Source organism: Benincasa hispida, chromosome 9 (assembly GCF_027475165.1).
Source record: "Benincasa hispida cultivar pf3 chromosome 9, pf3_genome.v1.1, whole genome shotgun sequence".
In the NCBI taxonomy this organism is placed as follows: domain Eukaryota; kingdom Viridiplantae; phylum Streptophyta; class Magnoliopsida; order Cucurbitales; family Cucurbitaceae; genus Benincasa; species Benincasa hispida.
Window position 1 is genome coordinate 92,654,133 of NC_143486.1, and position 18,942 is coordinate 92,673,074.

An 18,942-nucleotide genomic window follows, 5' to 3' on the forward strand; every position below is an offset into this window, starting at 1 on the left:
AAGGACTATGTTACTAAATTGAAAATTCAAAGAATAAATTGTAACTTTCATGAAATTTTAGGGACAAAAAAAGTCTTTTTTAACCTATTTTGTATTGTTTAGGCACCTACGGGCTCGTTTGATAACGTTAATGTTTCATGTTTCTTGTTTCCTATTTCCCATTCCAATGTTCCTTGTTTCTTATTTTTTTAGAACAAGAAACAGGAATATGTTTAATAACTATTCATATTTCTCGTTTCTTTAAAAAAAAAAAAAGAGAAATAGAAATTTGTTTGATAACATTTCTTGTGTTCTTGTTTCTAGTTGTTTCTTTTTTCTTTTTTTTTTTATAATAATATAATATAAAAAAAGAATATATGTCATACACTAAACATCGAAAAAGATATTATCAAAAGTTTATGTCATCTAATACAAGTCTAGGTGAAAACTAAATATAATAACAAATTGTATCATATTCTCCATATGTTGTCCAAATTTGATCGACATTGTCATCTCTAACTCGAGTCATTTGTTTTAATTGATGTCAAGTCATATCCAACTTAATTATGTTATTATGTAAATGTCGTGTTGTAAAATATTAAAGTTAAGTTAAATGAATGTCTTAGTCAACAAAATTTATACAAAGTCTACTCAATTTCAAATATACTAAAATATTAAAATTAAGATAATATATGAACATGCATATTGCAAAATTTAATAATAAAAAATTGAAATATATATATATATATATATAAATAGTATACATATTGAAAATTAAAGTAACATATAAATCTAAATATTGGAGAATTTTAAAATTCAAAATTAAAATAAAATATAGATATAATATATTTTTTGTGGACATACAAAACTATAAATAGGCCAAAGATGCATTTTGTTAAATAAAAGAAACAGTTTAATATAAGACAAAAACAAAACATGGGAAACTTTCTCAAAATTTGTCCATTTTTTTAGGAACATTCTTCAAATTTTAGAAACAAGAAATGAAAACGGTTATCTAACAAGCCCGTTTCTTGAAAAATGAGAAACAAAAATAGAAAACAGGAAACGGAAACGAGAACGTTATCAAATAGACCCTATATATCTTCTTCTCCAATTTAAATATAGGAGTCACTAAAATACCTTCTTCTATTTTGCTGATATAATTTTATCAATTTTCACTTTAAAATTTTTCATATTTATTGCAATATGAAAACATATAGCATTATTCAATACAAACAATTTACAAAGTCTAGCTAAATTAACTTAATCAATTTTCTTAGAAGACAAAATTTATTTTTTGGTTCCTAAATTTTAGATTTAGTTTTCATTTGATCCTTAAGTTCCAAAATGTCATCTTTTTAGTTTTTATATTTTGAGTTTTGATTTTGTTGGGTGAAAATTTAACTTTCAAAACAATGAGGGGGTTCAACTTTGTTGGTTGGAGAATCCCACATTGGAGAATTTGGTGTTGAAAGTATTTTTTATATACTCCAACCTTGTGTTTTAAGTTTTGGCCCCAAGGGGTACCCATATTTTGGAGGGAGTGAAGAGATACACCAATGTGGATTTGGTGGACATCTCATGCTGCCATCACCCAATCGGGGTAGAGTGTGTGTGATTATTTTTAATAAAAAAAATATTATTTTATTTTTTATTATTATTATTATTATTATTATTATTATTTTAAAACAGTCCGTTGATTATTTTTAAAACGGTTCATTTCGATGCTGAAGGCCTATAAAAGGTGAGGCCTTCAGCAGTTCGTGATAAACAAAATTCATTTTTCTAAATTCCCACTTCATTTTCCTCTCCTCCATCTTAACTTTTCGAGCAGTGAATTTAGAAAGGGTGTACGTTCCAATCGGTAACGATGCATTTCCAATCAGTTTTCATTTGGCTATTTTATCCTAGGGACGACGTGGCAATTTTTAGACCTGCTTGCACATTTGGGCAGAGTCGCGAAACTTCTTAAAGAGAGCGAGCTCTGCAACTCAGCCTATAACGAGATTCTGTTCTGCAGTTTTTGCTCTTCGCTTGACCATCGTGCCTTGGCGGCTTACAGTTCGTCGTTTTGAGGGCCCTACTATTTCCAAGAATTTTAAGATGTTTCCACATCTTCAATGGCCCTCAATAGCAACAATGAGATATCTGACCTCAACCGTCTATTTTGGTTCGAAGGAGCGAACTTCAAATGGTGGAAGCAAAAGATGTTGTTCTTCCTCACCGTCAAGAAAGTTGTTGAAGCTTGTACCAGCGCTAAGCCGATCGTCCCTTTAGAAGAACCAATTGAACAACAGGTAAAAAAAACTGCTGACTGGGAGGAGAAAGACTTTCTATGTAAGAATTTCATTTTAAATGGTTTGACTGATGATCTGTATGACTACTACAATACATTGAAGACAGTAAAGGAGGTCTAGGATGCCCTGCAAAAGAAGTATGAAAATGAGGAGGCAAAAAAAATGCGGTCAGTCGTTATCTCAAGTTCCAGATGATGGATGACAAATCCATAGAGACCCAATCCCATGAACTCCAGAAGATAGCTCACGAGATAATTACTGAAGGTATACCTCTAGACAAACAATTCCAAGTTGTTGTTATTATTGATAAACTGCCCACCTTGTGGAAAGATTTTAAACACTTTGAGGTATAAGACAAAGGAGTTCTCCTTGGAGAGTCTTATAACCCGGCTAAGGATCGAGGAGGAAGCCCGGAAGCAGGACCAGAGGGAGGAGGTGAAAGCAGTGTCTAGGAAACCTGCCTCTGTGGTAAAACCTGACAAAAAACCTAAGGGGACAAAGAGGAAAGGTCAGAACCGTTGCTCTAGCAACCAGAACCAACAAAAAAAATAGAAGCCCCCTTCAGGAGAAACGGTATAGTTCCTCTGCTTTAATTGTAATGAATTTGGACACGTGACTAGGAACTGTAGGAACAGGCGTCATCTTGCTAGTCAAGCGAACCTGACAGAAGAACCATTAATTGCCATGATCACAGAACTAAATGTGATCGGTGGTTATGAAGGATGGTGGATAGACACTGGCGTGACGCGCCATGTTTGTCACGACCTTAGTCTATTTAAAACTTATACTGAAACTAAGGATAAGACTTTTTTATTGGGAGAACACCACTCCACGAAAATTGCTGGAACCGGCGAGGTGGAACTGAAGTTTACCTCTGGGAAGACCCTTACGTTGAAGGATATTCTACACACTCTGGAGATACGAAATAATTTGGTTTGGGGTTATCTCCTAAACAAAGCCGAGTTTACTTAAACTATAGGGACAGACCTATATACCCTTACCAAAAATAATGTATTTGTAGGGAAAGGGTATGCAACTGAGGGAATGTTCAAATTAAATCTAGACCTTAATAAAATGAAATCTTTTGTGTATATGCTGTGTTCTATGAATATTTGGCATGCTAGACTCTGTCATGTGAATAAGAATTTAATTAGTAACATGATTAGGCTAGAAATGATACTTAAGTTATCCATGATGATTTTGATAAATGCGAGTATTGTAGTCAGGCTAAAATTACTAAAACTCTACATAAATTTGTACTTAGGAATTCTGAACCTCTAGATTTGATTCATTCTGATGTCTGTGAATTTGATGGCATATTGACTAGGAACAGTAAAAGATATTTCATTACTTTTATTGACGACTGTTCTGATTTTACTTTTGTATACCTGTTGAAAAACAAAAGTGATGTTTTTTATGCCTTCAAACTTTTTGTTTCTGAAATAGAGAATCAGTTTAATAGAAAAATTAAAAGACTTCGTAGTGATATGGGAACCAAGTATGACTCGGACAGTTTTAATGAATCCTTTAACTCACATGGACACAAAAAGACTATATCTTATTCTCCTGAAATGAACGGAAAAGTTGAAAGGGAAAATAGAACTTTAGCTGAGCTAGTAGTTGTTATTTTACTTAGTTAGGGAGTCGCGTCTTATTGGTGGGGTGAAATCATCCTTACCGTATGTTATGTCCTGAATAGAATCCTGAAATCTAAAAATAAACCTTCACCTTACGAAATTCTCAAGAATAAGAAACCAAACTTATCCTACTTTAAAACATGGGGTTATCTAGCCTTTATAAGGATTCCTGACCCAAAAAGAAGAAAGTTGGCTGGTAGAGCTTACGAGTTTGTCTTTATAGGTTATGCCTTAAATAGTAAAGCCTATAGGTTCTATGATCTAGTGAACCAAGTGATCATTGAGTCAAATAATGCTGACTTCTTTGAAGATAGGTTTCCTTTTAAATCAAAGAATAGTGGAACTCTGGTTCAAATGGTATAACCCTAGTTAGAAATCCTAATCCTAGAGAGGAAACTGACCCATAACCTAGAAGAAGCAAAGAGCTAGAACCACCAAAAATTTTGGAAATGACTTCATGACCTACAATGTAGAAGAAGACCCTAAAGGATTAAGAGTTGCCCCGTCCTCAGTAGATGCCAACCTATGGCAAGAAGCCATAAATGATGAGATGGACTCACTTAAGTCAAATAGGACTTGACACTTAGTAGATCTACCCCAGGATGTAAGGCAATAGGATGCAAATGGATCTTAAGGAGGAAACTTAGACCTCATGGGACCGTCGACAAATTTAAAGCCAAGTTAGTAGTGAAGGGCTTTAGAGAGAAAACATAGATTTCTTTGACACCTTATCCCCTGTCACTAGAATTACCTCTATCCGTGTCCTTTCTCTCTCGTTGCCCTTTATAACATCGTAGTACATCAGATGAATGTAAAAACTGCTTTCCTAAATGGTGAACTTGAAGAAGAGATTTACATGGAACAACTTGAGGGTTTTGTTGTCCATGGTCAAGAAAACAAGGTGTGTAAATTAGACAAATCTCTCTATAAACTAAAACAACCTCCTAAACAATGACATGAAAAATTTGACAACCTTATCCTATCTAAAGGTTTCAAGGTCAATGAAAGTGACAAATGCATCTACCATCAGTTTGATAATAACCTATGCACTATATTGTGTCTATATGTAGATGATTTATTGATTTTTGGGTCGAGCTTGCACGACATAAATGATGTAAAATCAATATTGAGTGCGAATTTCGACATGAAAGACTTAGAAGAAGCTAATGTAGTCTTAGGCATAAAAGTAAATATGTCTGAAAAGGGAATTTCTTTAGATCAATCTCAGTATATAGAAAAGATTCTAAAGAAATATAATTACTTTGAGTGGAAACCAGCTTGTACTTCTTATGACCCTAGTGTCAAGTTGTTCAAGAACACTGGTGATAGTGTTAATCAATCTGAGTATGCAAGCATCATAGGCAGTCTTAGATACGTTGCCGACTGCACTAGGCTTGACATAGCTTATGTTGTAGGACTACTTTGCAGGTTTACAAGCAGACCTAGTAAAGAACATTGAAATGTTATAGAAAGGGTCATGAGATACTTAAAGAAAACTCAAAACCTAGGAATACATTATCAAAAGTTTTCCGCTGTCTTGGAAGGGTTCAGCGATGCTGATTGGAACTCTCTTTCGATGATTCAAATGCTACAAGTGGCTATATATTTAATATAATTGATGGAGCTGTCTATTGGAAGTTCAAAAAATAGACTATTTTAGCCCAATCTACGATGGAGTCAGAAATGATAGCACTAACGACAACTAGTAAAGAAGCGGATTGGCTTAGAAGTCTGCTATCAGAGATTCCCTTATGGGAAAAGTCGATACCAACCATATTGATCCATTGTGATAGTACTGCAACAATCGCAAAAGTTCAGAACCGTTACTACAATGGAAAGAGACGTCAAATACGTCGTAAGCACAGTACCATTAGAGAGTTTCTCACTACTGGTGCAGTTAGAGTGGATCACATACGAACTGATGAAACGCAGATCTTTTGACGAAAGAACTGGCCAGAGAAAAGATTTTTAGAACCTCAGAAAGGATGAGACTCATGCCTACGAAAGATGAATCACCGTGAGAAAAACCTAACCTGTAGACTGGAGATCCCTAGAAACAGGTTCAACAGGTAATAACTAATCATGAGTGATATATAATGAATCATGTTAAACCAAACACAAAGTTTCATTCCTATGACTTAAATTCTGAGCATGATATCTTGAAGCGTAAGAAAGGTTGAACTCAGTTCTTAATGAGATCTAGACTTGATGACAAGTGTGGTACCCAGCTACAGGAGTACCCTTGATAGACTCACCTGTGTGAATGTGGAAGTGAGGGCCGCTTCCTATGGAGTTTTTAGGCAAACTTTCTAGAGCATTTACTAAACCGGGATTCACGTACTAGGCCTTAAAAGCACGGGTTTTCGTACTACACCTTAATGACACTCTGTGTGAGATGCTGTTAGAGATAGAGTTCAAAACCAAGGGTTACTCTAGTATATTCTGAATCATCTACACTATGTAAAGGTTCAAGTCGTAAAACACCTTTGCTTATGCATAGTGTTATATAGATTGAAACTGCTCGATGAAAATATTTTCTCTCTTTTTTTTGTTTAAATTTCCAAGTGCAGGATTGTTGGGTGAAAATTTAACTTTCAAAACAAAGAGGAAACCAACTTTGTTGGTTGGAGAATCCTACATTGGAAAATTTGGTGTTGGAAGTCTCCTTTATGTACTCCAACCTTGTGTTTTGGGTTTGAGCCCTAAGGGGTACCCATGTTTTGGAGGGAGTGAAAAGATAGACCAATATGGATTCGGTGGACATCCCGCGCCGCGGCCATCCAGTCGAGCGTGGCGTGTGTTTGTGATTAGTTTTAATAAAAAATACTATTTTTTTATTATTATTTTTAAAACGGTCCGTTGATTATTTTTAAAACGGTTCGTTTCGATGCTGAAGGCCTATAAAAGGCGAAGTCTTCAACAGTTCGTGATAGACGAAATTCATTTTCTAAATTCCCACTTTATTTTCCTCTACTCCTCTATCTTAGCTTTCTGAGCAGTGAGTTTAGAAAGGGTGTACGTTCCGATCGAATAGTGCATTTCCGATCGGTTTTCATTTGGTTGTTTTATCCTGGGGACGACGTGGCAATTTTCAGACCTACTTGTACACTTGGGCAGAGCCGCGAAACTTCTTAAAGAGAGAGAGCTCCGCGAATCAGCCTATAACGAGTTTCTGTTTTGCAGGTTTTGCTCTTTGCTTGATCGTTGTACCTTGACGGCTTATAGTTCGTCATTCTGAGGGCCCTACCATTTCCAACAGATTTCAATTTAGTATCTAGATTTCAAAATATTACAATTTTAAAAGTGTAAATTTTGAAACATAGAGATTAGATTGAAACAAAATTTAAGGTAAAATTTTGATATTATGAAATTTATATACTAAATTGAAACAAAAGTAAAAAAAAAAAAAAAAATTAAAGAAGTACAACATTTTGAAATGGAAAATATATATATATATATATATATATATATATATATTATCTTTTTAAATTTATAGAGAAAATAGAGGTAGCGTGTTAGAATCATTTTAAACCGATACTAAAACACAGCGCATAGAGGAGGGAAAATGGAGCCTAAGGGAGCACCGTCAATGCGTAGTTTGGGTGAAATTGTTAGAAATTTGAAATATAATGAATTTCAAAGTCCCTGTGGCTGTGGCCCCACTGTGAGCGTCAGCTTTGGGCTGCGAAATTAGCGGCGCCGTTAATTGGAAGTTAATTGGGAAAGAAACGAAAACCGCGTGAAGAAGTGAACCAACCACCACCAAGTCAAACTAACTTTTTTTTTAAAAAAAAATAATAAATTTTTTTTTTTAAATTCATTGATTGATTGCCATAAACGTTTAAAATGTCAATCTCCACAATAATGTCCGTCGAAAGATCCTTTCCAATGTTGATGTCTATAAATATTTCACCATTTATTAGGGCTTTTTTACATTGACTTTGAAAATAAACATATTTCTTTTAAAAAAGAAAAAATATTTATTTAAACACTTGACAAAATTACTTAAAATGAAAATACTTTGGAGCGTTTGAGATAAAGAGTTGATTATTATACTCCTAAGTTATCATAGTTGGGTTTTAATAGTTTGCGTTTGGAGTGTAGATTCTCTTAATTTGGGTTATTTAATTTGAGAAGGAAATAATAAACACCGTATCAAATAATAAAAAAAAAAATGATGAATGTAAAATAGTAAAAATGGTAGCAAATGAGAGTTTTGAAATAGTGTTTACGGTAGGAATTTGAGATTTTGAAATAATGTTTACTATAGCTAATTGAGGGTTTTGAAATAGTATTTACTGTAATAAGGATGGTTATTATAATCTTATGATAATCTTTGTCCTAAACGTTCCCTTTATTTTTAGTTACAATCTCTGAAAATGTTTTTATATACATGTTCGATTGATTTACTATATACCAAAAATATTTTTATTCGTACGATTATTAAAAATTATGAACTAATAATTTTTAAATAAATTAATATAAATGATGACTATTATTAGAGATGGATGTTGGAGGTGGTTGTTTGTGAATTTGGTTACTCGAAATTTTAGAACATTTTGGTAATTTTATGTATTATATAAGTTATGGAGAGATTAACCAATGATACTCAAACATCAGTTTTTAAAAGTTGATTTCAAGTGAAACTAACTTACTTCATATACTAATTTCTTTCAAAAACTATTTTGAATGGTTGTCAAACATTCAAACTTTTCCTAAAATGATTTTTTTTCCAACATTAAACATTTGAAAAGTTAAACCAAACACTCTTAATCTATATATGTACTTTAATACTATATATAAAATGGCTTATGGGAGTAAAAATCTTTACATCTCCAATTTACCTCTTTTCTTTTTAACATTCCTATTTTGTCCTTTGTTATAATGTTACAATTATATTGGGTCAAATTGGGTAACATGCAAAGTGATGCATTCTTTCGTGTAGAGAGTGATCTATACCCCATATATGGAATATCATGATCTAACATGAGAAATAATGTGATTGCTTGTTCAAACATATTTCTCCCGTTACTCATAGATATTGAACAAATATCACATGACTGCTCCCATTACATCTATTCAAATAGAAGTGATTACATGAATATATGATATATCCTTTTGTGAAAAGGTGTAGTCTAGATCTAAACCATAGATATTGAACATCACGATCTAACAGTTTAAATATGTTCGAACATCATCACAAAGTGTTGTATTCTTTCATGAGAACATTATATGAAGCATCATAATATAATAATGAAGATGTGTTTGAATGAACAATCACGTCATTTGTCATTTGAAATTCATAAATGTGTATTTTAATTTTTTTTAAATAGTTGCAATTATTCAAATCAAACAATATAAAAAACATTAATTAGAATTTTCTAAAATTTTTCCTATATACTAAAAATAAAACTATAAATTTCACATGCATCGCACATGTAATGAACTAGTGAGTTAAAATATTTATTATTTATATTACATTTATAGTAGTAACATTTTATTGTTTTTGTTCTATTTGATTGATATTTACAATATAATCGAAATGCCGACGAGGATAATTTTCTTGAATCCATCTCGAATGTATAAATATATGAAAAGAAAAAGAAAGAAAGATAGAAGTGTGGACATGTAATGGTATTTGATTACATTAGCCACTAGAAGTGGAAGGCTCAGCCGAGCAGCAACAGCTTTACTGCTTACAGATGGGATTGAGCCTTGTTGTTGTGTTGGGCCAGTGCACGACAACGCCAAAAACTCTAAAATCCCCATCTCATGTCGCTGTCTTGTTTTAAATAAATACACTATTATTATTTATTATTATCATATATGATTTTCCCACAGCTGTTAACAACCCAACTCCCTCCAAACGCTCTTGTTTTCTTTCTTGTCTATCCCCTTAATTCAACCAAATCCCTCTACTACTTCACACACACACACACACGACATATCAACTCTGTTCCTCTGCTCTTCCCTACGAAACTTCCTCTCACCTCTCGGACCATCTGACTTGACAATTAACTAAACCCATTCATTACTCAATGTAATCGATTGCTATTCACTCTCAATGCGATTCAAATCTCTAGTCTCTTGATCGAGAGAATATAACTTAACGAGTTAGGTTTCGAATTACTACTCAAATTAATATATGTAATTATTTAATCCTAAAATTTTGAGAATCTCACCTCTATGACCAATCTGACTTGACATTGGTTGTAATCGATTGCTATTCACTCTCAATGCGATTCAAATCTCTAGTCTCTTGATCGAGAGAATATAACTTAACGAGTTAGGTTTCGAATTACTACTCAAATTAATATATGTAATTATTTAATCCAAAATTTTGAGAATTGTTATGATAAATACTCTATTAATTGGTTGAGACGTGAAATCTAGAAAGTCACCTAGTGTGTTGTTATTTATCATATTTGGCATGAGTGTAACCTTTGTGTCCATGAAGCTATCCTGTGTCATCTCAAGGTGATTAGTCAGGTTGTGCGGCCTGAGATTTTTTTTTTATTGTTTATAGTGGCTTTAGGCTTGAGAAATTATCAAAAGTAATTTTTTAAGTTTCCATATTACAAAACTAGCATTTTTTTAAAAACTCATTAGAATAGTTTTTCCATACATCTAGCCAAATTATATACTGAAATATGCTAATTTTGTATGTTACCTTCCGAAATCGTATACCAAATCTTAGATCTTTTCAAATTTTCTCTAAATTTGATTATCTTTACTAAATGTTATATCAAATTATTACGTAATTTTTCAAATCTTTAGCATAATTTATGTTTTCACACTTTTATGAATTTCTAAAATTCCAAATAGGTTTTCCAAATATAAAATAGATTTTCCGAATTGATTTAAAATATGATTGCATTGTCATTTTTAAATTTTGAAAAAAAAAATCAAATTTTGCGAAAAATTAGATAAGATTTGGAATATATATTAAATCTTGGTGTTAATCCTACCCGAGATTTTATCGAAAAAACTCAAATATATCGAATTTTGGTGTTGATTATGCCTAAGTTTCACGGAGAAAAGCCCAATTATATAGAATCTTGGTGATATTTTACCTGATATTAACATCGAGATCCACATAATTACACGAATTTTAAAATTGATTTACCGATGATCTAAATAATTTACCAATTATTTTTAAAAATTTCTCCAAATTATGTAATATGGTTTTTAAATTTTGAAAAGATTTGAGAATATTACATAATATTTGGAAAAATTTCAAATCCCAATGTATTAAAGCAAAAAACAATCGATAAGTTAAAAAAAGTTATTTTTTTTAACCAAATCTCGATAGCCAATCTCGAACGAGATAGATAAAAAAAACTATTCTAACAAGTTTTTAAACACATGCTGATTATGTAATGTGAAAATTTAAACTTGTTATTTTTGATTATTGAGAAGACTCAAGCAAGTTCTCTTTGGGACCTTGAGTTGTACTTACCTTCCTTTAGTTGTGTTTATATTTTTTTTAATAGTAGCTTCATCTCAGGGTTCTCTTATTTTCGTTTTGTTGCAAGAGAGGTGTGACTAAAATTCAAAAGCTATTCTTAAAAATAAGGAGGAAAAAAAAAGGATGCAATAACAAAACAAAAGAAATTATCAGAGTAAGAAAGGGGATTACAGCTAGCTTTTCAGTTTACAACCAAAGCTTGTTATGAAAATGGCAGATTAGAAGTTATTTTTGTACGGTGTGATATTATAGAGAAAATGGCAGATTATAGCAACAAAATACAGTTGCAACACAGATCCATCTTTCTTAATATTTTATCAAACCCAAGCTCTTTAACCATGGTAGCATCTCTTCTAATCCTTCTGTTAAGCTTCTGGGGTTATAATCCAGCTCTTGTTTTGCCTTGTCACAGGAATATGCCCATTGATGTCTCAAAACCTTCACAGTCTGCACCAACAACAGAAAAACAAAACAAAAGTGAGTGTTACTTCAACTCCAAATTATGTTATTTATTAATATGATAATAGCTAAAGTTTTCGCCTATTGAATAGGGTTCTACGGTCGGTGCAAAATCCTAAACTATTTGATTGCTGTCCATGTTGAGTACAAGAGATATGCAAGCAATTTGCATAGCAAAAATATAGAACCAGGAGAGTGTGACGACGTACCGGAGGGCTGATGAGAGGAAGTTTCCCTGTGATTCGAGAGATGAAAACTGAAACCCAGCCATAGGCTTCAATGAACCACAATGGAATGTTAAACATTGGTTTTCTTGTACCAGTGATGGCAGCAGCTGTGTCAAAAACTTCTACAAATGATGCATTTTCTCCTGTTAGAAGATACCTTTCGCCTACTCGACCTTTCTGCATTGCTGCAATATGCCCTTCTACCACATCATCGACATGGCTAAAAGAATACTTGTCGTTTCCTTGGCCTAAATATCCCGGTAATCGCCCATTGAACCGTTCAATCAGCTGATTAGAAATAACAGTAACACCAATGGCCCGTTGTGAAAGAAAGCAAAGTCAGTCATACTTATAACAGATGAAGACCAGTAAAATACTCGACAGATAAAAGTGTATTCAAACAAATAAGTCGGGAAATTCCAAAAATTTCCTCATTTTCAGTTTCCCAAGGCTCCCAAAAGATGGATAAGCGTTTCCTTTGTATTAAAGAATAAATATTATTTTTTACCAAACTCTAATTTGCATAACTTCTGCAGTTCTCAAATGATTAGTAGGATGTCAGAAAAGAATGGATAGGAAGGGAAAGAATAATCTGCTCAAAGAGAAAGGGAAAGGAGCCAAGGAGGGAATGGTTAGTCCTACTAATCAATAAGGGTTATGGGTATAATAAAATGACTTAAAGGGAATGAAATCCAAAGTGGCTACTTAACTAGGATTTAACATCTTACGAGCTTTCTTGAAAATCAAATGCTGTAGAGTAAGAGTTGTCTATTGAAATTAATCGAGGTGCATACAAACTAATCCAATTACTAAAAAAAAGGCCAAAGAGGAAGGATTTATTTTAACTAAGTTTCCATTGGCGTAGCAGCCTAAAAGTAATCTACTCAATGAAGAGGAGAAAGGCTAATGACAATATACTCTCAAATGCATTAAACCGCCTCATTAATTATTTATTCACCAGGTTGCTTCACAAATTCCTCTAAAGGTTATAAAAAGCATTTATGAACATCATTGAAAAATGAATATTGGGTTTCAGATAACTTTTTAGAACAGTGTTGAGAATATTAAATCACAAGCATCGAACTTGCAACCTTTTACAAAAAGTAGCAATGTCTTCCTTTCTAGAGTAGTGTTGTTACGTGAAACATTTTATCTACCGGCAACACAACAAATAGCTTTTTAAAATGTATTTTAAGGTGCTTTCAAACAATTTTGTAATTTGTAATTTTCTAAATCACCTTTGACTATGTAACAAAACTAGCTAAAGTTTCAAAAGTGAGCTAAAAAGTATATTCACCAAAAAATATTTAGGTGCATATCAAGTTGTACCTATTTTTGGACATCTCACCAAATTGTTCGATTATAATTTGTCACATGACAATTCTTCTTACTTTTTTTTTTAAATAGTTTAGTTCATTATTTGTGTGCGTGATTGGAATAGGATGCATGACGATAGGTGTATATTGAGATACATCCAAGTATTACTATTTCATCGTTATAAAAGTGTCGGGTCAAACTTACTCTACAAATAACAAAGAACCATAGTAGGAAGTAGTCACTCAATTAGCAGTCATAATTAGTAATTTAACTTGGGATTTCCAGTGTAAACAACAATAATTTTTCTTGTCCATTATTATTGTCACCAAAATGGAGATAGGAATTCAAAATGAGTGTTATTCCACTGAATTATCTTTGATATTTTAGTGGTTAAGCTAGTACCCAGTACTCACTGACTTGTGACACCACACGAATCTAAACAGAAATTTATCAGAGAAAAAGCAGCCATTACCATGCGGGCAATAACATTCCCAGCCGTGACTTTTCCAGCACCATATATAACTCCGGGGTAAACCGGCACTATCGGAATGCCCTCAGATGCAGCTTGCAATGCAATCTTGTCAGCAATGGCCTTCGATTTCTCGTACTCTGTACAAAAGAACTTCTCGTGATGGACCTGCCACCACAGTCGAGTGCAGAGAAATTTGAAAACATCGATGAAGATCGACAGCATTAGTCCATAGATCACAAAAGCAAGAAGGAAGAATACTTTTCTGAAAATTTAAATCCCGACTGTACCTGTTTTTCATCGGCAACATATCCATCGGTTGAGCCAAGCGCAAAAAAGGACGATGTATAGATAATCTTCTCGATCGTCTTCGTCTTTCTAACCGCTTGCAACACGTTTTCCAACCCTCGTACATTGACCTAACATGAACAACCCGATAATTCGCTATTTCTTCAAAATTTGGAAAGAAATCCGATGGGCTCAGCCAAAACCTAGAACTTGTAACATTTTCCGGGAAATTTTATATTTCTCGGCAGCCAAGCAGGATTTCATTCAACATTTTAAAGAAACCAGAGATGTGAAACTGCGTACTTACAGAAATGAATTTTGATGGATCAGGAAGCCATGGCTCAACCATTGCGGCCGCGTGGAAGACGACATGACAGCCCCAGCATGCCTCTAGAAGCGACTGGTAATCGGTGATATCGCCATGAACGAGCTCAAGAGCAGAAGGATCGTGAGGAAGAGAAGAAAGGTCGCTGGTCGGACGGACCAAAGCCCGAACGGAGAAACCTCGATCCAATAATGCACGGCACAGCCTTCCGCCCAGATACCCAGACGCCCCAGTTAAAAGAACCTTCATACTTTCAACGAAGGCAAAGCGACTGAACTTGCCAATGCCAAGAATTATGTATCGCTATTCGCTACATAATCAAATCTCTACACAAAATTACACAATTGTGAAACGTGAAGGAAGAGAACTTGTCGTAATTAGTAATCTTTTGCTAAGAGCTCAAAGTTGTAAGTTTTAAATGTTGCTTTTCATAGATGCCACTGCTAATAATATACACCATTTTATTTAAAGCTTTTTAAATGGCAGTTTCTGTCAACATTTATTAATTTGAAGGATTCGCATCATAAACTACGTCTTTTCCTCATTGATTTACAAATTTGCAGTGGGGACTGCATTGCGGCTCTATTTTACATTTACATTGTTGCTTCCTCCAAAGTTTCCCAATAGCCAAAGCTTTCAAGAAACAAGTAAATTCCTTGTCTCTGCATTAATGGCAGTGGCTATGTTCTCAAGCAATATGTGCAATTGATGGCAACGAGTTTTGGCTTGCCTTTTCCTGTGATGAATGGCTACAGTCTCGAGCGACGCATCAGTTTGATGGGATTGAAGGAGGTATGTCGTCTTGTGTGCTTGCACAAGACACCATTAGAAGAACTTGATGATCCAATATCCCAATCCTCGACGTTCTTTGGAAGACAAACGTCGTAAAGGATTTGACCGAGAACTCCATGAGGAATGGTACTCGGCGAATTAGATAGCCGCATTACTCCTTCCATGTGTTCATCACGCATGGATCCTATGATCCTGTAGTCAAAGCCATCAATCGCACTGGAGAAAAGAAGATGGTCGCTTGGAGCAAGAGCTGAGTCCTGAAAACTACTTGATGGAGATGCAGCTTTTCTAACGTCAGGTGTTGTATTGCAGGAATCACAATTCATTTTATCTACGGCAGTTACTTCTTCATCAGGTCTAGTTCTTTGACGGTAAACTCCAGCGGCCTTACTTAGCAACTCTGTGACAGCAGCTCTATATTCAATGGGAAAATGCAGATAATGCCCTGCAATGTGTAATCACAAAACAAGATTTCAAAGCCGGTACAATGCATAGAATGTTCATTTGAGGAACTCAAATCACAAGGTAACAGAGAGAATTGTTGGCTAACAGAAAATAGAAATATTACTGCAAATTACTTACAAACTTTGACAATGTATGTGCCTCCGGCTCCAATCACGAATGAGCAGGAGAAAACAAAATAACACGATAGTGTATTGCAATTCTATAACACAGACTCCCATAGAGAAGAGTAACGTCTATACATACAGAATGCAAAAGTTGTGGAACAAACCTACGTGTGGGGAGCCATTCCATTTGATTAATTTGACATCTCCCCCAAGATCTTGTAGTCGTTGAGCAAAATTGAAGATTGTCTGATAGAGAGCAAGATCATCCTCTTCCGAGCACAAAATAAGATAAGGAGCTTTCATACTCTGCATCAGAGCAATGTTAGGTGAATTAAAATCTTGCAGATTTGAATTGAATTGAAAGCACCAAAAATTTAACTCCTTACAACTGAGGCATAAAGAGTTTGCCAATATTCTGCACGGTGTGACTCAAATCTGTTGAGGAAGAGTGCATCAAGACCAGAAGCAATGTTATGTGCTGCCCATGATACTATTCTTGGTGGTTGGGATGCTTTCATCACAGTTGGATGAAGAATAAATCGAGTTCCTAAGTCACTGGTAAAATCAACTGGACTGGAATCATAAATATAGCCAGCAATACAGTCCCTGACCAGTTGATAATCATCCTATAGCCAGAGTTTACAATAAACAAATTGTAAAACTTCAGGGAAAACCATATGGGTTCCTCTCATGTGACATGATAACATCTTTGAAGAAAGATGAACAGCAAAGAATAAAGTTTACCGAACTATGCTGTTGCGGTTCATGGTATCCCTCGATTATCTGCCCATGGTATGAAGGACAAATGTGAGAGAAAAGTTTATTGTCCCCCCGTGGTTTGAGCAAACTATAACAGAAAAGTATGGCAAAGCTCACCTGAAGAACCTTATACATGCATGCTTTAGGCCCACCAGAAAATGATGCAAATACTATAGGGCATCTCTTTATATTTAGCTCCTGAAAGTAAATTTCAGAAGTTAATAATATATGGTTAGCTTAGACTATTTCAGAAGTTAATAATATATGGTTAGCTTAGACTTGAACAATGATTTTTAACTTTGCACTTCAAAATGTACTGAATACTAACCTCAACTAGTACTTTAAGAACGTCAAATGCCAGAGATGCAGCCTTATCAGGGAAGAACCTGCTCCAAATGTTCATCAAAATTAGACATACAAAAAATCAATGTAGACCATTATAAAAGTTAAGGGTTCATTGTTTGCCAGCCAAACGTCTTAGCAAGGGAAAATAAATCAGAGACCGGAACAAAACCCCCGATTTCAAAATTTTAATACGGAAGTAAAAACAAAAACAGTCTGAAGCAAGAGAAGAAAGAAACTACAAAATCTCCCAGCGTTAGCTCCACTGCCATATGAATCTAGGCATTATTGTCTTCAATTTTTCAACCAACAAAAAAAAAGTAAATCCAAAATCACATATCCCAATTCCCGTTTGGAATCAAAGAATCTCCCCAATGGACCTAGCTTGCCTATATCGCTAAGCGTACTCGTTAAATGAACACTAAAACAGATACAGATGGAATTTGAAGACTACTAACCGCTAGAAATCTCAAAGAGCTGGTAAAATAAATTTGCCTTTCTTGGAGCAATTCAAGCACAGGTTTACTAGTTCAGAGATTCGGCAACAGCATCAAAATCGGCTTTCAATTTACAATCAAAGCGGGAAAAAGAAACAAGTAAATTCGGAAGTTGAACTCACATATTGACGAATTGAGAATGGCAAACGAGTGAATTCCAACCCAGAGAGGAATACATATCAACATATCGTTTCAAATGCCTCTCCTGACTCGACATCCATGCGAACGCCACTACAATCCCTTCAACTTTTCCGACTCGCTCTCTTCTTCCCCAGTAATACCTTCCTCCAAATCCCCACATCTTTCTCCTCCGAATCGAAAAATCCTCTAAATCTTGCAGCTCTGGATAATGAAGCACTGACCACTAAGTTTGTCGTTGTCTTGAAGCTTTTTCTTGAAAAATATCGGGAGGATGAAGATGATTCTGATGGGAAAATGGAGAATTTACTGACCGAATAAAGTAGAAGAACCGCAAGTAATTGCCCAGAATTGCAATCGCAAGTGCTTCTTTTTTTTGCTTTCTTTCTTTCGTTCTTTTATTTTTTTCTTTTTTAATTATTTGTTGAATTCAACGGGTAATGGCCCCACTGCGCTGCGTTTCGCCGAAGAAATCGTGCCACGTCATTCACATGGAAATATATTTGCGTTAAGTTAGTAACGTCTAACATTTTGTGTTGTCTTTGTAGTAATCCTAGTTTTTTACTTTTTTGCTAATCCGCGTAATATTTTTTGTTTTATTCAATAATAAAAATCAACTTAATCATACATGCCTATTTTTTTTAAGTCCAAGGAGTAATTCGAACCAATAAATTTTTTGATCATTAATATATTTTATGTCAGTTCAATTAGGTTAATTTTAATAGATTATATTTCATAGTGGTTCGAAATCGAAATGAAAATTGATTGAGAAATCAATCAAAATGAAAATGTTATTATAATTTGTTTGCTGGGAGTTTCTATGAAACTGAAATTAAAACTTAGTTTTTATTGTTTTATTTCTATGTAAGAATTGGAATGAAATACATCTGAGTTTCAACATACTCATTTATATTTCAAATCAATTTAAATTAGATTAATTAACAAATATATATATATATATATATTATCTCTGTGGTGCTCATTTTGGATCTCGTTTTTTGTTTTTTGTTTTCAACATTTGCTCTCCCTTGCATTTCTCAATTTCCTACTTTATTTATTTAACTTTTTACACTTGAAAAAAAATTATTAACTAAATTAAAACTAAAAAAATAAAAATTTTAAAAGTAAAATAGTAATTATCCTAAAATTTACTGTAATTTGAATTTCAATTTGGTTGCTTATTTTTTATTTAAAAAATAATTTAATATTTTTAATTTATTTAAAATATATAATATGATTTTTTAAAAATTATATTAAGGTTGAACGAGAAAAAACACAAAAAGAAATACAAATTGAGTGAGAAAGTAGATCAAGAACCAAGGGCAGAGGAATGGTGTGGGTCCTATAAAATAAAAAATGAAAATGAGATTAATCACGTT

The 18,942-nt window shown here is 33.8% G+C and overlaps 2 protein-coding genes and 1 long non-coding RNA gene across 3 annotated transcripts; 1 reads left to right on the forward strand and 2 right to left on the reverse strand.

Annotated features, from left to right (window-relative positions):
* The first annotated feature begins 11,456 nt into the window (after window positions 1–11,456).
* Window positions 11,457–12,591, forward strand: LOC150034200 (uncharacterized). The gene is made up of 2 exons (XR_016532227.1): window positions 11,457–11,858; window positions 11,933–12,591. It is a non-coding gene; the product is annotated as an uncharacterized LOC150034200 (long non-coding RNA).
* Window positions 11,506–14,715, reverse strand: FLDH (NAD(P)-binding Rossmann-fold superfamily protein). The gene is made up of 5 exons (XM_039042485.2): window positions 14,449–14,715; window positions 14,144–14,272; window positions 13,857–14,021; window positions 12,050–12,355; window positions 11,506–11,828 (listed from the first exon to the last, which is right to left on the reverse strand). Exons 1-5 carry the CDS (start codon window positions 14,713–14,715, stop codon window positions 11,688–11,690), a joined length of 1,008 nt encoding a protein of 335 aa, XP_038898413.2. The 3' UTR covers window positions 11,506–11,687.
* Window positions 14,716–14,907: 192 nt separating this feature from the next.
* LOC120086059 (peptidase, S9A/B/C family, catalytic domain protein (Protein of unknown function DUF829, transmembrane 53)) lies at window positions 14,908–17,959 on the reverse strand. The gene is made up of 7 exons (XM_039042484.2): window positions 17,548–17,959; window positions 16,915–16,972; window positions 16,704–16,784; window positions 16,572–16,610; window positions 16,214–16,453; window positions 15,992–16,133; window positions 14,908–15,703 (listed from the first exon to the last, which is right to left on the reverse strand). The coding sequence occupies exons 1-7, from the start codon at window positions 17,724–17,726 to the stop codon at window positions 15,216–15,218; spliced, it is 1,227 nt and encodes a 408-aa protein (XP_038898412.1). The 5' UTR covers window positions 17,727–17,959; the 3' UTR covers window positions 14,908–15,215.
* Window positions 17,960–18,942: the final 983 nt, after the last annotated feature.

Excerpts from the sequence above, each read along its gene's own strand:
- FLDH (XM_039042485.2), bottom strand. The coding sequence starts at position 14,715 with ATGAAGGTTCTTTTAACTGGGGCGTCTGGGTATCTGGGCGGAAGGCTG. Across the intron at positions 14,022-14,143 it reads ATGTTGCCGATGAAAAACAG|GTCCATCACGAGAAGTTCTT; the intron begins GTACAGTCGGGA and ends CTGTGGTGGCAG. Across the intron at positions 12,356-13,856 it reads GGAATGTTATTGCCCGCATG|CTGATTGAACGGTTCAATGG; the intron begins GTAATGGCTGCT and ends ATTTCTAATCAG.
- LOC120086059 (XM_039042484.2), bottom strand. The coding sequence starts at position 17,726 with ATGTGGGGATTTGGAGGAAGGTATTACTGGGGAAGAAGAGAGCGAGTC. Across the intron at positions 16,785-16,914 it reads TTCTTAAAGTACTAGTTGAG|GAGCTAAATATAAAGAGATG; the intron begins GTTAGTATTCAG and ends ATTTACTTTCAG. Across the intron at positions 16,611-16,703 it reads GCATGTATAAGGTTCTTCAG|ATAATCGAGGGATACCATGA; the intron begins GTGAGCTTTGCC and ends TACCATGGGCAG.